Source organism: Python bivittatus, unplaced genomic scaffold (assembly GCF_059951505.1).
Source record: "Python bivittatus isolate LINGU-HERP-01145 unplaced genomic scaffold, Pbiv_v1 ctg000480_np1212, whole genome shotgun sequence".
In the NCBI taxonomy this organism is placed as follows: Eukaryota; Metazoa; Chordata; class Lepidosauria; order Squamata; family Pythonidae; genus Python; species Python bivittatus.
The window spans coordinates 64,606,085-64,623,762 of record NW_028277075.1 but is presented as its reverse complement, the minus strand read 5'-3'; the positions used below and the strand labels follow the sequence as shown (position 1 = coordinate 64,623,762).

General features: G+C 40.7%; 1 protein-coding gene across 4 annotated transcripts in view; it reads right to left on the bottom strand.

The window, feature by feature from the left end:
• Positions 1-17,173, bottom strand: part of PIDD1 (p53-induced death domain protein 1) — a 28,292-nt gene extending 11,119 nt beyond the window's left edge. Inside the window, exons 1-13 of one of the 4 annotated variants that reach the window (XM_088146089.1) lie at positions 16,620-17,170; positions 15,372-15,516; positions 14,198-14,550; positions 12,389-12,802; positions 11,679-11,882; positions 10,674-10,728; positions 9,268-9,469; positions 7,052-7,174; positions 6,149-6,328; positions 4,683-4,830; positions 4,167-4,302; positions 1,046-1,196; positions 88-211 (exon numbers count right to left, since the gene is read on the bottom strand). In XM_088146089.1, coding sequence (XP_088002215.1) covers positions 88-211; positions 1,046-1,196; positions 4,167-4,302; positions 4,683-4,830; positions 6,149-6,328; positions 7,052-7,174; positions 9,268-9,469; positions 10,674-10,728; positions 11,679-11,882; positions 12,389-12,802; positions 14,198-14,462 — 2,002 coding nt within the window. In that variant the 5' untranslated portion in view covers positions 14,463-14,550; positions 15,372-15,516; positions 16,620-17,170. The other 3 variants (XM_088146091.1, XM_007433174.3, XM_088146090.1) reach the window with 3 other exon arrangements.
• Between the last annotated feature and the right edge of the window lie 505 nt (positions 17,174-17,678).

The following is a 17,678-nucleotide window of genomic DNA, read 5'->3' as shown; positions in this document are numbered from 1 at the left end:
AAAATGAGCGGATTTGGAATTGCAGGGCTAAACTTGGGTCATGGGGAAACACCTGCATAAATACAGGCAAGCTGATTGACATTTCACCTGCATCAATGCTGATGCCTCGTTCAAAAGCTGCAAAGAACTGTTCTCCTTCAAACATCTCTACAATATCAGATGGCTCAGGGCCTCGATATCGGTCATGGAGCTTTTTCAAAACAGGATCCACCTACAAGACCATCAGAAAGGAATAAAGAAATTGGAATATTATTTTTGCAGTCCTCATTCCTTTACTTTATCCTTGTACCTTTTCAATGGGAGGATTCAAGTTTCCAAGGAACAAAGCTCCTAAAGATCTGCTTAAATGCAATAAATTTGATATGAGCTGCCTCTGTATCTTTAATTATAGAGTCTCACATAACTAATAACAATTCCGTGCAAGACTGAAAGAAAATATGTCTGTGCTTTAAGAGTCAACGCAATGGAGGCTGATCTAATGAACAGCAGAAAGGTATGTGCTCATAGAAAGTCGAAACAATTTTTGGAACATGCATAATTCTAATACTCACACATCCAATGCTGCAGCATCTAATAGATTTCATCAGCCAAAGTTTCCTCTCCTCCCTCCATACTTACTAATCTTACCTCTTCTAAAATGTACTGAAACCTGCAAATCGTTCCCTCGAACTGGAGTTTTTTGGAGCAGTTATGGTCTCCTGTTTAAACTCCAAAAGATCTGCTTATCTTCCATGAACTATTATACACAGCATGTAATTACAACTGAATTTAGTCTTGTCCTGGTATATATTATTTTTTAAAGTCTGGCTCCAGACACACAGCTTAAAGGCCAAGTGCAGCTATAAATGAAGAAAAAGTTGCCCAAAAATAGCTATATTCCTCACTGTTGCTAGAATTGGATTTTTAGTGGTTACTAGGAACAACTCTGTTTGCAGAATACTGTTTGCAGAATACAAGCCATATTTCCTATGATGTAGGCATGTACATTCATCTGTGTTTGTGGGTGTGTGCAGGCATGTGTTCATACACACATACAAACACCCACCTTGTGCTTTGGGAGACACTGCAGCAAGACTTGCTCTGGATCTTTCTTTCTCTGTAGTGCTATGAAGTTCACCTGGTACATGCGCAACCTTTTATAGACTTCTTTAGCAAAGCCACCAATGTAGGCTTTTGTGGTGCACCATAACCAGTACCTGGAGGGAAAGAGAGATTTGTAAAATGATTTTGATTGATCCAGGTTTTCCCTAATCAACTCATCCACTTGAAAATATGAGCGTATGAGGTCTGAAACAATTGCTTCATTAATGAAAAGAAATGCAAGTGGTATGAATGTGTCAGGATTTTCATTCTCATGGGAAAGGATTCATCCTGTTATCTTTACAACAATAACAAATAATATTTTGGCTACAGAGATCATGTGAAAAACACCTGTTATTGTGTGTTGTGTATTGTGCTATTTACTGCCACCTATTGGCGTGTGTATGCTAGTTACCCAGTGGGGGTGGCATAGAGCTATAAGGTAGTATCTTAACATACCCAAATCCTTCATTTTAAAATATTTCTCCATTTGCTTTGCAAATTCTTTCACCAAGTTTAAAGAACCAGTGACAAGACAGAAATCATCAACATAAGTGATAAGGACTGTATAACTTTCTCCAGTTCCTCTGGTGTACACACATGAATCAGCTAATGATTTCTTGAAACCAATTTCTAACAAAGCTTTATCTAAACATTGATGCCAACATCTCCCAGCTTGTTTCAATCCATACAGTGCTTTACGCAACCTGTAATATATACCAGTAAACCAACCTGTAAACTTTCTGGGAATCTCCACATGAATATCCTGGCGCTTGTTTCATGTAAACACCTTCAGGAAGATCAGCATTTAAATAAGCTGTATCCACATCAAAATGATGAACAACCATGTTTCTTTGTGCAGCTAAGGCCAACATTACACGCAATGATTCAGGCCTAACTGTGGGTACATATGTCAGGTTGTAATTCACAAACTGCTCTTGTGAATGACCTTGTGCCACCAACCTAGCTTTATACTGCACAGTATCATCAGGTAAAAGCTTCTTTCTAAATACCCATCTGGAACCTATGGCTTTTTCTGATACAGGTAAATCAACAATTTCAAAAACATTTTGTTTTACCAATGAATTAAATTCTGTGTCCATAGCAATGTTCCATTTATCTTGCTCATCAACAGGTAAAGCTAACATTTCTTTGAAATCTTTTGGTTCGCAAGTGATGTGACATACTCTCACTTGTTGAACAACAAACCTTTCAGGTGGAACCCCTTTTGTTATACGGGTTGACCTACGTGGAATCTCAAAAACACTTTGTTCCTGTTTTTCACTTTTCTCTTTTGCCTGTGCCTTTAACTGCTCAGCTTCAGCTGGCAACTCCTCCGCTGCCGTTTCTTGTTTTATCTGCTGGGGGTGCATTGGCTGCTTGCTCTCTAGCTATATACCTCACTCTGCCCGACAGAATGATTCTTATACTAAAAGAAAACATTATACTAAATGTATACTAAATGTATACTAACTTATACTAAAAGAAAACATTTCCCAGTCACTTATTTAAGTTCCATCAGAGGAATGATTTAGAAAAAGGAAGAGTCTGAAATGTCATGCAGGAAAAGAGATGCAACTCAGAGTGGCTACATCAACTGTGCCTTACACACAAGGATGAAAAGTTCACTTCTACAAACAAAATGGAGATAAATGTACTAAAAGAAAACATTATACTAAATGTATACTAGTATACTAAATGTATACTAACTTATACTAAAAGAAAACATTTCCCAGTCACTTATTTAAGTTTCATCAGAGGAATGATTTAGAAAAAGGAAGAGTCTGAAATGTCATGCAGGAAAAGAGATGCAACTCAGAGTGGCTACATCAACTGTACCTTACACACAAGGATGAAAAGTTCACTTCTACAAACAAAATGGAGATAAATATGGCCCTTGTTATTCAAGGGGGTTCCATTCCAGCATAAAACTCTGGATAACAATACTGCGACCAATGGGATTTTGAATCTATGGGAACTGTGGGTTAGGTTCTGGAGCTTATGATTGTCCTCTACCTCCCAAAGAAACTGTCTGTGCAACATGCCTGTATTTGTTTATCCTTCTCCTTGTTCCCCATGGTTTCCTTGTGGCAGCTCTCCACCTTCTTCTTGGAGCAACTGTCTTGATAGGTGATGGAGGGAGTTGCCCCACTTGTGCCATGTGGCTCATACTGGCTTCTCCAATTTGCATGGCTTTTTCGTGATCTCAACAGATGTGCCCCTTGATCACACTGCTGGATACTAGTGTTACCTGCAGAGTGCTCACAGCTCACTACAATAACCACAGTTGGAGAAGTCTTGTTTCCACAAAGCCTCCAACCACAGTGCTGGCAATCATAGCTGGCGCTGCTCCAGCTATGAGGAAGAGGACAAGTGTTCTAGAGTCTGCCTGAGCATTCAGCAGCAGGATCAAGAGACCCTGACTGTGAGGAGCAGAAAAGTCAGCTTGAGCCACATGGGTACACATGGGGTGACTCCCTCCATCACAGCCAAGCAAGTCAAAGAAAGCCAGCTGCTGTGAAGAAGCCATGTGGAGCCTTGTCCTCAGGCTGACCCAGCAAGATATGTTGCAGGAGCAGGAACAAATATACAATAGATATACTGCCCTAAATCTTAAAAAATGTACTTTACACATGCACAAAATCCCATCTGCCATTGCATGCATAAAGTAACCAAAAAAAAAGTCTAAATTTTGGATATGCAAAAACCTTTACATTATACTGAGGTCTGGCCTCTGCTTAGCAAATGTAGATAATGAGGTCATGGATAACAAAGGCCATCTGTATCTGGATTGGTTGGTGTCCACCACGTCATGACTTTTAAAGCATTCTAAAAAGGGAAAAGCAGTCTGAGCGAAATGTGGGAACAATTTGCTTCCCATCATTTGTTTTGCAAAGAACTGAAAAAGCAGGGCTTCAGCTCTTATGGTCAAGTACATATCAATTGTACATACGGTGGAAAGGCCAGCTGAGAACATTTGCTGCTTACCATGGAAAGAAAACTGCTGGCCCAAATGATGCCTAGCCACAGAGTCCACAATCACTTAAGTACTATTGAGGTTAAATTATGATCGCTGGCCCACTAACCAAGAGAAGTGTGTGACTTCAAATAAGGCATAGAGGTGGGTGAACTCCAGTACCACTTGATCAGTGATGTCACTCCAGTTCTGAGCATCCCAGTCACTGTGCAACAAATGTACCCTGGAACGATCCAAGGTTAGACCTAAGAAAAAATGAAAATATGTTAGCTGCAAACCTAAAGGCTGAACTCTTTTCAGTTTATAATTGCATCAGAGGGGATGGAGGTTGGCTTATGTCATCAATGGGACAGATAACATTTGGAGAAGACTATGATAGTTTGACCAAATGTAAACACTGAATGTTCTGCAGGATACAGTTAAACCACCCTAAACGTGTGCAATGCCTATCCTTAAGAACTTAATCTATTTCCTCCACAGAAAATAAGATGGCCTCACTCAAAGTTGCATTTAACTGTATCAAGGCATTCAACATTGAGCTGCTCTTGAAATTCAGGGAGCTGCATTTTAGAGAAGTACTCCCATCCTGTGAAAATATTTTTTTTAAAACAATTGGGAAACTGACCTGTGACACCAGAAGGCAGCGGAAGCTGAATTTTAACAGGCTGAAGGAAGTCCACAGTGGAATTCTGAGAGAGGCAGAGGAGAGGGCTGGCAACCGTTTCAGAATCACCTGTAATCTCTCTTAGCTCCTTTGTTGACACAAGCAGCACCTGAGCATAAAAAAGATGGTTGGGCCCATTCAAGAATGTGTGGGCTTCCAGGTGTGAAGAGAGCTTTCCAGGCTTCCCCTTCCCACAAGTTGATCTTGAACATTGAGAAACTTACTGGAGAGGAGTCTGACTGGATTTAAGGAATGCCTTTGGAAAATATAACCAGGAAATCTCTTGGATTCTGGCCACAGGTCTCAGTAATTTGACCCTTGTGGGGTCTCTTGAGTCAGCCTTCCCAGTTATTACTTCTCAGATCTGGCTCAGAGAACTAAAGGCAGAGACAGCTCAGCAATTTCTTGATTTTGTTGAAAATCTCCAGTGTGTAAAGGTGTCTGATTTTCAAAGAAGATATGCTCAAAAGTCTTCTCAAGCAGGGAAAGGGTGTTCTGATTAATTTTTCTGAAGGGGAAGAGGTGGTAGCCTTTGGCTTTGAAACGCTCTTTCAATATTTATGGAATTAAAATTGAGCACGACAAGCACCTTCGTTTCTGAGGGACTGTTCAAAAACTGAAACACTGTTCAGTTCCTTGACTCAGGGACTGGTGACATTTGGCTTTTTTAAAAAAACAGCAGCAAATACTGCTCTACCAAACTCAAATTCTGCACAGAACCCAAACTATTATGCAAATAGTATGTCTTATTCTGAATGTGATACATATAAGCACACATTTTATCTAAGCAATTCCTCAGAGATGAATGACAAGAAAAAGGGACAATATGTGGCAGACAACAGAGCTGGATGGAGAAGGTGAATTAACTGGAGACTCTAAAGAAATGACATGCACTGAAAAAGCCCTGCAGGCGCTGCACAGTTGGTTCTCGTTGCAAACCTGAACCTTATTTCTCTTTTGTCTCTGTGGATTTGAAAACTAGAACCCTTTTTAAAAAAAATGAATGCCACTTTTCTCATGGTTTCTGCAGCAAGTAACATACGGCAGTCTTCATAAAAAATATTTAATGTAAAAATTGTATGCGCAGAATTGCAGACTGTGATCGGGTTCAGCTTATTTGCATCTCACCATCCTTTCCAGCTGAAATTAAACAATATCCTTAATGAGGTTTTATAAACTAGCAATGTGGGCTTACTGAGAAAATAATTTTAAGGGCTGGCTATACAAGTCAAACATGAGATTAAACAATTATTTCAAGACATGTCTTTTAAGTTTATAGCTTTAAATCCACATGACCCAAACTGTGTGACCTGAACCAGGTGATTTTCAACCTTGTAACATAGGAAAATTTTTTTATTGGAAGGTTGGATTACTCAGAGACAAAGTTTGTCTGTGTGTGTTTGTTTAAACAGGTGACTTCCCCTTACCTGAAGCTTCACTGTCCTCGCCTCCTTGGTCACACCAGGAGGAAAGGTCACTTTAATGTTGGGATCAACAGTTGAAACAAGCAAGCCCCCTTCCTGAGAGACTTCGCATTCATTCTCCACAAGGCGTGAGACAACTAAGAACCAGGAGAAGTGAGAGACGCTGCAGCAGGCCAAGCGCTTCTGTCCAAGAATGTGGAAGAATGAACAGAACCTTCAGAACATATGGAAGCACTTTAAAGATACAAAGACACCAACTCATTGCCATAGCAGGTCATAACTCAGGGCTTACTGGTAAGGTCAGACCAGCCCTCACCCTACTGTGTTTTAGAAGAGCTGTTAAAATCTGGCTTTTAAAGAAGGCCCTGGGAGGGAATCTAGTATAACTTGAGTTGCGTTTGATTTTGTTCTTAGTAGCCTTAGTTTCTTTCCTAGTTATTATGTTATTTTATTTTTGTATTTTATCCCTTTTACTATAATATGGAATGTAAAATGCTCAGATTCCTGCTGGATTGGATGGCATATAAGCCCTGGTAGATAGGTAGAAGGACAGAAGGCTCATGCTGATTTGTAGAAGCAGCTTTCTTCAACTTGGTACTCTCAAGATGCGTTGAATTACTTATCAGATTTAGATAATTAAAAAAATAGGACATTTGTCTCTCAGCACGTGAGAGCAGGGGTTATTGTTTCTTCAAAGAGTTTATATCTGAACCAGTCCATAGAAATACAGATATGCTGAATGTTTCTTTAAAAGCCAACCAAAGAGCTTGATAATTTCTAAACTATGAGACATCATTCATGTCAGACATAATTTACATGTCAAGTTCCTGCAAGAACTCAAATGAATGGCAATCATTTGACACAAGACGAATGAGGAAATGGGTATCACAGCCATCCTCAGCGTACCTTGCCTTTGCACTTCACTCTGGTTCCCAAATCGCTCCACTTCTGCCCATCAAAGGTTCGGATTATGAGCTCACGGTCGTGCAGGCTGCGAGGAGAGGCATAGGGCATCCAGATCCGCACCTCCTAGCACCCCAAGATAGAAGAGAGGGTGTCCACAAGTTCATCCCAGAGAGGCAACCTTACTCAAGCTCTGCAATATATGGAGCAAGAGAAAGATCTCAAGGGCAGACTCACTGCAGGAAGCAGAAAAAGGACACTAAGAAGGCAATATAGAAAATGGGATGTGATCATATGGAAGTCAGCATACTGTGCCATCAAAAGGGCAGCTGTCCATACATAAAAGCTACAGATTTTCACAGACATGCTTCAAAAAGGTTTACGTCTCACACTGAATGGAAAAGGAACGAATATCCTTTTCCACCCATAACTTATTGGCCTAGTTGGGCATGCTGCCTGCACACAGCAGCATCCATGATCTCTCAGAATGATAACACATACACAATGATATCATCACACAAAGACTGTCATTGCATATTTGCATCCTGATACTGGATACAAGTATGTAAGTTACGGCAGGCATGACGATGTTGTCACATGAAGCATATCATTTGGACTTCTTCTCCCTCACATGGATGCCCCTGCCTGCAACAAGGTCAGGAAGACTGGCAGCACCATCTGCTCAGTGCATAACACAGCCTGTGGACTGGAATGCCACAGCCAACTTTCAGGGACTCAGGGATCCAACAGCAAAGCAACGGAGATATCTAACAGGGAGATATTTCATTCTAGACAATTAGCTACTTGCTCTTTAGGGATATGATAGCACCTTGTATCTTATAGTAATTTTTGGAACTCCCAGTAATTTCATAATATTTGATCCTGTCTGCAAATCCATGTCTCAATCATTCTATGTATACCGAAAAGATGGGCACGTACATTGTTAAAATAAATACGTTCAGTGGATTTTCTAAAATGGGGGAAGTCTAGTTTCAAGTTTGTCCTAATCAATTCTCTCTGAACTAGGAAATACATTATTTTGTTCCTACAAACAGCCTCTGCATATCTGATGGAAAATGTACTGGGACATGTGAAAAAAGTCAGACAGCCTGCACTTGCTCAACAACACTCTCTCCTTAATTTCCTAAATCCCAGATCTCTAAGCTGGATTAGTGTCTGAGTGGAGGGGAGGGGGAGAGGGGAAATCCACACTAAATTCAAAATTCAACCTAAACTGTTTAGTAGGAGCCCAGCAGACAATCCAGCCATCAGCCTATTTAACAAGCAGCTAATCTATGGTCACCCAATCCAACAACCCAATGGAAATAAGTACTCTGTCTGTTTGTCTCTCAGCAGAACTACTAAAAACTGATCAGAAAATCAAATCTGATGTGGAGGGAAAACCAGTCAAAAGAAAGACTGAGTTCGAAAATGACTAAATCCAGCCAGGGGTTGTGGAGAAGAAAAATCACCCCAGCGGGAGAGGAAGTTGAGCGATGTAATGGTATGTGGGAATGACTGCAGGAGACTGGGTGAAGAAATGCTGCCTAGGAAACAGGTCAGATAAGAGGGAGTATAACTCAACAGCTGTATAGTGGGCAGAGCAAGAGGCTCAGAAGGGACCCTCCCTATGTTCTTGGACTGTAAAGGTGATAATGGGAGAATAGTACTTTCAAGATTGATGTCAGCCTTCCCAAGTAGACCAGACAAGAAACATGACCAGATGAGATAATTCTACTTTATTGTGAGGCTACCTTAACAGAATCTTGCAAGTTTGAAAGTACTATTCTCCCATCGTCACCTTTACTGCCCAAGAACTTAGGGAGGGTCCCTTCGGAGCCTCTTGTTCTCCCACTATGCAGCTGTAGGCTAAGCTCCTTATCTGATGATTCGCTAGGCAGCATCTTTTCACCCAGTCTCCCAAGGTCATTCCCACATACCATTACAGACAGTGGCTCAAAATGCTGATTGTTCCAAATGGAGTATATGCATGCTTCCCAGTGCACATGTATGGATTCAACCAGAGGCGACAGCAGAAACACACATGGAGACAGCAACCATATTACTTTGTCACACAAGAAAATACTTTGCTGTAAAGAGCTTCCAGAAGCCATTCTCTGCATGTTTTCCCTCCCTTGTTCATGCTAGTCTGTAAATTGTAAATCTTGAGAGAATTTATAAGATTCCAGCTTAATCTCCTTTAACCTATCTGCACTTACCTGCTGGAAATGAATCCCATGGGGCTGCAGTTCCAGGACTTTACTTAGCACAATGTCATGGTGCTTCAGCTTCACCCAATGAGGCTCAGGGGAGCATTTCTGGAAGTGAATAGTTACTAGAGTAGTTGCAGCACCCCGTGGGAAACGGAGTTGAATGCCACAAGCCAAGAAGACGCGGCAGCCTTCAGGAGTCACAGTAAAGCTTTGAAGATGCAAAAAGAAACAACAGTGTTTTTGTGACTTTATAATTCTCCATTCTTGTTCAGATGGAAGAGTTAAAATAAAAACAAATAACTCTGGATTGGATTACAACTTCCATAAACCACAACAATGTACCACATTTGGTCGTGGATCATAGGGGGCTGGAGTCCAACCTGTTTGTCTTTGCTTCATCTGAAATTTAGGGTTTTTTTTAAAGCTATGGGCTAAAAAGGGGTGGGCCTCCTTTTAGTTGCCATATTTTTGCAGAAGGTGAGCTCTGCAGAGGGGAGGGGCTGGGTTTGTGGGGAGGTTGTTTTAAATGTGAATATGCCTATATTAAGGCTTACCTTAATATTGTTTTGAGGTGGCAAACTATGCTGTCAGTTCCCCACAGCCATGATCAAAGAATGTACCAAGACTGCAAAAAGGGAGCTGAAGAGGTCCTAGATATAATTTTCTCCTCCTTAAATCCTAAAGGAGATACACATAGCTATCTGAACAAGCAATGAATAAAGCAAAATTCTTTCTTTCCTTTCTCTCTCTCTCTCTCTCTTTCTCTTTCTTTCCTTTCTTTCTCTCTCTCTCTCTCTTTCTTTCCTTTCTTTCTCTCTTTCTCTCTCTTTCTCCCTTCCTTCCTTCCTTTCCTTCCGCTGTCTCTTTCGCTCTCTCTCTATATACAAACATGTAAGCTGAGATGACAAAATAAAATGAAGCTGTTTCTCACCATTCTCAGATGTTCCCATTCTTGCTTCCCATGTTAGTGCAAGTTCTAGGTGGCTGCCCAAGGATGCGACTTTGTAATCTATGCCTGGTTTCATTGCACAAGCTCAGCCATTAGTAGTTAGTATGCAACTACCTACTCTTTAGAAACAAAATCTGGCTCATTTGTAAGAGCTGAGACGTTAAATCTTGAGAAAGCCATATTTGAATGAATGAGATTGTTTAAGAAAGACTTGGGGTACAATATGGATACGATCAGGGGTACCCTTGGAGGCTAGTGACATCACATACAACGTGAATGTCACAGCATAAATGACAAGACCGTAATTTGCATCATTTGTGTGAGGACACTATGATACCTGTGATGTCATTATGGCTTGTATTGAATGCCTATGAATGCTAAATCAATGGGGAGTTAGGAGGACACATCGCCATGATGATCAGCAAAGGATAGGAAGCTGTCAGCTGAACATTAAATGAAATACCTGTCTTCATCAGCTTTAAGATACACTCTCTGTAATTCTTCCGAACTAGAGTCATCTGCAAGAAAACAAAAGACTTCCTTTAGTCTGGGGTTGAGATGGTGGGCATAGGATAGGGAGACCTGCTCACGTCCTAACCTCTCTCGACTGTTGTGCAAAAACATACGGAGAGGGTTTCATATGAGCCACTTTGAGCCCTCAGAAGAAAGGAAGAGCAAAAATGAATAAAGAAATCACAAATAATGATTGAACCTGATACCCGTGACCCAACTTTTTTCTTTTATAAGCGCAGCTGCATTTGAGAAGTGAAAGGTAGTCACGTGAAAAAGGACCTTTTCGTAGTAGTCATCCAACTGAATATGCCCTCTTCAACTAACCTATTATAATACCCTTTTGGCATAATATAAACAATGTGTTATTATTTCCTAGACATTTTTTAAATCTTTTAATTAACTTATTTGAAAAGTTTAATTTGTTCCACACACTGTGGCTTCAGCACAGCTATTTAGCCCTGTGAAAATTTCTTCTTTTGCCTTTCTGCCATAAGATGGTTAATTTCCAGCTTGCTTTGGAAGTGTTTTCCATTTGTTAAAACTGTTTTCCATTTTCTTGCCTTTTGATTTTCTGTTTAAAGGAATTATAGTTTACAGTTACTTTTATTTAAGTGCTATATATCTTCCAGAAAGTTATTTTGACTAGGCAGCTGATAAAGTGGAACAAATAACTAACACCATCAAGAAATTCAGGTGATTTTTCCAATTATGCCTTCATAGTATATATTTTGTATGAAGAATGGCCCTGTCTTCACTTTGGGACCTGCATCTAACAGGGAGGAGGGGAGGAGGGGGGGAGGAGGGGGGGAGGGGAGAGGAGAGAGGAGAGGCAAGCAAGCAAGCACCCTATTCTGTGCTAGCCAAAATAGTTGATCAGATGCTAACTCCCATGATGACTGGAGAGTGCCAGAGAACAGCTGTTCAGTAGACAAATCAGGTAGAAAAAAGCAATTACCTGATTGCAGAGGCACCTCCAGTTCTCCTAGAGGATTACCCCGGAGGCGCACAAAAGGAAAACTCTGGATCTCTGGAGGGATGCTTCGAAGCCTATTATTCTGCAGATCAAGCCTGGACAAGTTGGGCAGGCAGGCAAGGGAAGCAGGAACAGTTGTCAAAAGATTGCTGTGAAGATGCAGCTGCTGCAGAGATTGTAAATTGGCTGCAAGTCAGAACACAGATTAAAAATTAAAAGAAAGAAAACGTAGCCTTGGTAAAACCAAATGAACACATACATGCACATACCTCTCTTACCCTGCCCAGATTCCAAATCCCTTTGGAAAACACCAGGGGTCTCATGCCGACCCAACACAATCTAGTAGTTAAAGACACAAAACCAACCAACAAACCACTGCATACCTGATTTCTTATTCTGTACATGCACACTGCCACACCATCTATAAAGAAATACCCATGCAAATCAAAACGAATATATACAAGGAACATCTAATTAATAAAGGCATAAAGGAAATCAGGCTTAGCCTATTATATATTCAGGGTTACAGTTGATTGCAAAGATGCCATCAACTATTAAAATTTAAATCCTATTTTTCTGCCCACAGGGTGTAGGCTCAGTGTTTTTTCCTAACCCAGAGCACTTCTTATTCCATCACTACAGTGCTCCTGGAAGGAATCCATGCCTTTTTCTTTAATTTGTGAACATCTTACCAAGAGAACTGGGGATTTCTGTTAATTCATTTCCAGAGAGATCAAGCTCTGTGCAGCTGTGCAAGTTCCCAATCTCTTCCGGAAGTGATTCCAGTGCGTTTTCAGAGAGGTTCAGTGTCTGCAATGCTGCCAGCCCCCCAATGCTCTGTGGCAGACCTTTGAGCTGGTTCTTCATAGCAGAGAAAACAGTCAGCTTGGCAAGCTGGCCAAAGTCCTCAGGTAGCCTCTGCAAGTTGTTGTGATTGACTAAGAGAAAACTGAGACTGGCCAGCTTCGTAACGCAGGGAGGTAAAATGGTGAAGCTATTGAAGCTGAGATCTAGATGAGCAAGGCATTTTAGCTGCCCAAAGTCTTGTGGCAAAGATGCTAGCAATCCTTTCTGACATGCACCAATTTCATCCCTGAAGTGTCCACCTGCAGGCAAACAAAAGTCAAGAAGGGAAGAAGTTTGCACCATAGCAACTTCATATAAATATAGGTATATTTCTTGAAATAATTAGCAAGACAGAATGGAACTTTAAGGAATGCACAGGAAGCTAAAGAATGCATACAACAATATGATACAACTGTAGTGAGTGAATGTTTGGTGAAATTCTGCTGCTTGCTTTCAGGGCACAGTGATAATAAAAGGCCAAAGCAGAGATGGTTAAATTCTCCATGAAAACCAGAAAGGGAACACACAGCCACTGTTTTGGCCTCTTGGTTCACTAACAGTAGCTCTCCAGTGACTACAAATTACTAAGCTGGGAAGCTGCAATTGAGAAGAGAGAGCTATTTGGTTTATATTCAGCGTTAACTAACCATTATTAATACGTATATTAATGACAACTATGTTTCTAAGGGGTTTTTTTTTTGGCTATATATTTACATAACAGCAAAAATATTAGGCTCACACTCATACATAGGACTGAGCTGTGTGCCACTAACTTTAATAGGATACCAAATTTGTAGACTTAACCTCTCCATATTCTATTCAGAAATAACAGTGTAATTCTGTGAATATGCATCCAGAATTAAGATCTGCTGATTACAATGGCTTTACTCTAGGAAAAATAGGACAAAGAATCCAGACTTAATTATATATTGAAATCTCCATTGTACAAATGAAAGGGGGGGGGGAGGGAATAAGTAAGATATACTGTAAAGAACAGCATCAAACATCATCTACTGTGCTTTTACAAACATATATACCCCACTACATGTTGAGCAACATTACAGAAAATATTGCTGGTTTTATCCGATGAATGCTGTAAAAAGATGAGGGATGAGAAGAAATCTATCTTCCACAACAGTTTAGAAATTTTACACAACTCTGTTAAAATGAGTTGAATATGCTGCATGATTGTGAAATCAAGATTCATATAATCTTTAGGAAGACAGAAGCTGGAGGCATCAGCTCCACTGATTTAGTATTTTTGGATGCTCCCAGATGTGAAAGCATCTGTATTTGCCAGGAGTGCTGTACACAAATTGCAGCCTTGCTATCAGAGAATCCTCCATCATGCTTGAAGTGGTGCTCCATGCCAGGCAAGAAAGAATCCTGTAGGAAAATGTGGTTTTTGTTCTGTTGAAGAATGCTAAGGCATCTTTCACATCCTTATTTGCAACTAAGCCCTATTAAGAAGCATGAACCACATCTAAGTAAATGCACACACCTTCTGCCACACACCTTTGTGAAGGAAAGTGGTCCAAGGACATTGGTACAAGCTACAAGAAAATGAACCAACCCATCAGGACAGAAGAAGAAGAAGCTGTGAATGAGAGCATTAGAAACAGGTGAACAAAGTAGCCAAATAAACATGCAGTTACCTTTCAGCACAAGAGATTTCAAGCCTGTCAAAGCAGGAAGGGTGCTCAGGGTGGAAGTGATAAGGTCCTCATTGCAGTTCAGCCTCAAGAATTCCACCTGTTCTACTTCTTCTCTCCTGCTCTCAAGCAGCTTGAGGAACAAACGGCAGCTCTCAGGATAGACGTCTAGGTTCAGGCGGTTGCCAGCCAAATAGGAAACAGAAAATGCCCCAGCCCCCAAAGTGCCCTCCCCTGGAGGGTCCCTGAGCTCTGGCAATCCTGCCATCTTCTGGTCTTACATCATCATGGGCTGTACATGTTCTGACTTGCCAATGGTACTACAAATCATTAAAGACGGATGAGTGAGGCAGCCTCTGGGGAGAAGAGATGGGAAGAACATGAAAACAGTTTAGGAAATTATGGAACCGCACAATTAGCCTGGTGAAGAATGCCACAGAGATTGCACCTGAGCAAAAAAGCTGTCACTGAGAAGTCCTGTCTCTACAACCAGTTATCCTTTTATAAAGCAGGCATTTATTAAGTGATAATTGCTTTTACATTTAAATTGGGAATTTCTTGTGGGCAAGATTGGTTACCGTATATTTCAAGCTTCCCAGTGCTTTAAGGACGATCTCCCTAATACATTCACACAGCCAAATCTCATAAAATAGCCCTCTTTTACAGATGAGGAACTGATAGGGAAATTAGCCATAGGAAATACTTTAAAAAAAATTAGGTGCAGTTTTTCTCTTATCAGCATGACTTCTATCCCAACCACAAAGCATATGACAGCAATGCTGCCTTTTATCACATTTCTTTTGTATTTGAGAGCAGAGTCATCTTGTCACCAAACAGTGCCAGGATGAATCCAGTAATTAATATAATTACATTATATTGCACATTATATGCATATAATATTTACTGAGCAACAAGTCTCAACTGAGTTTCTTGTAATGTATCCCAGGTTTGCACAGCGCTAAAGCCCCAATTCGTTTTCTACATGACTTATTATTTCCTTTTCTAAGCATTAGCTTCTTTCATTAGACAGTTTGGAAATTGTTAAAGAAAAAGAATCCAAAGCCTCATTTATTAATGAGTTTCAAATTAGTATGTCTAATTAATCCAAGAGAGCCAGTTTGGTGTAGTGGTTAAGGCATCAGGCTAGAAACCAGGAGACTGGGAGTTGTAGTCCCACCTTAAGAACAAAGCTAGCCAGGTGACCTTGGGCCAGTCACTCTCTCTCAGCCCTAAGAAGGAAGCAAGGGCAAAGCACTTCCAAAAAACCTTGCCAAGAAAACTGCAGGGACTTATCCAGGCAGTCGCCAGGAGTCAAAACTGACCTGAAGGAACAAAAATAAATAAATAAATAAATAAATAAATAAATAAATAAATAAATAAATAAATAAATAAATAAATAAATAAATAAATAAATAAATAAATAAATAAATAAATAAATTCCAAGACCCCTTTTACAAGTTCATTATAAGTTTTGGTTATGTAAATACACTTCTTGCTTTTTTCTTTGATGCCCTTCCTCAACCTGGTGCCCTCAGATGCATTGGATCATTCACTGGGATACTGAGAATTACAACCAGCACCAGGAAGTTGGGAGTTCAGGGAAACATAATCTATCTACAATCAGAGCCAGTGCTGAAAGGGTCTAAGACAGTGTTTCTCAACCTTGGCAACTTTAAGATATGTGGACTTCAACTCCCAGAGTCCCCCAGCCAGCATGCTGGCTGGGGAACTCTGGGAGTTGAAGTCCACATATCCTAAAGTTGCTAAGGTTAAGAAACACTGGTCTAAGTCAAGGTTAGTTTCTCTTGGTGAGATCCTCCGAAGAGGTTAGTAAAAGGGGTGACCGGCAACATTGTGAGTAGAAGGAGCAAAGATCGGGAGGCCGTTCAGTTACTTTCTTGATCTCTTTAGAAGGGTTCCGGGCCTCAGGTTCACTCATTCAGTGTTTTCCTTATCCGCATACAGCTCCGAAATAAGTGTTTGCTCTTGTAAAATGCAGCTTTAAAAGCCACCACAACCAAAAGAGTTTCGGTAGCGTGAGCATTGCCAGCCGATGGTTCTGGAATGGGCTCCGCTTTTGAGAAGAGAATTGCCGGCAGACGTGGTGCTTTGTATGGATTTTATGTTTATACTTTCGCTTTGTTCTGCGTTAGGGCGAAGCAACTAGATGTTATTAACTTATTTTGTCATAACGTTCTGAAGAGACCGGGGGGGGGGGGAGAAGAAACCCAACAACTTTGGAGGCAGTTTTCAGGAAGCAAGCAGGAAATTGACCGGATAAAGAAGCATGGTGAAGCCCCGTAGAGAGAAGAGAGGCTTTAACAGAAACTTCCATCCGGATTACCAGTCCCTCCGATTGAACCACCTGTTGCGGTTCACCCTCTCCTCAATTCTCACTGACTCCCCCCCCCCAAAAAAATCTTACCCAGCAGGAAGGTCATGTTGCTGTTGCTCTTTCGAGGTTATTTCGTTACTTCGCCCCTTCCGGCCGTTGCTAAAAAGAAGCCACGCTACTTTCATGGAGGAAAATACGCGTGCTCAAGGCTCGGAACAGCTGCGGTCGATCGCTTGACGTTTCCACAACGCTGCGGAGAGAGGCCTCATTTTTCCAAGACTCGGGACTTTTTTGTTAAAGGAACGGCTGGTCTCGTTCTCTCCGCTCCTTCACTTTTCCTCTCACTCCGGCAAACTAAGGGTTACTGCGTTTTAACGCAAAAAGGAAGCAGTTAACTTGCATACCGAGGATCTAGTTAAGTGAACTCTACAATCATCTGCTGTTTGCCAAACCACCTTTCGCTGGTGTGAGAATAGATCTTTGCTTTTTCATGCTTGGCAACGAAGGGTTAATTTTGCTGATGCGATTTGTGGGTCAGGGAGGATTTCAGATTTATTGTTATTGTTGTTGGTCGCATAGTCAACCAGATGTTTGGACTGGATTTGACATTTTTATCCACCTGTCGAATCCTTCCCAAGCATATTATTATTATTATTCCACTCAATCCTAAGGACTCCGGGCAATTTAAAGAGTAAAAAACATCAATCATAAAATCAAAATTCACTACACTACACTCCTTAAATAATATAATATGAAACAAATATAGGGCAAACTTTTTTACTAAAACCATTTTCTCACCACTAGGAAGTCTGGCCGCTGTATAAGTCATAAAAGGGTGTGGGGTTTTTTGCTCAATTTTACCCTATACTCAGAAGTAAAATCTGAACTTTTTGAACTTATTTCCAAGTCTTAGAACTTAGGACTGTGGATGCCAGTATCCTGTGGAAAAAAAAATTGCTCCTTTTACACTTTTCTGAAATTTTGCATATCTTTGCCACTGAATGTTGTCAGAGCTGATTGATGTGCTAAAGTATATGAAACACGTGGCCAAATTTAATAGAGCTATGTGAGTCTATGGTGGCAAAAAATTAAGTGTTTGGTAGTTTCAGCTTCTCAAAGCTTATGCCTTTTAATAAAATTCATTAGTTG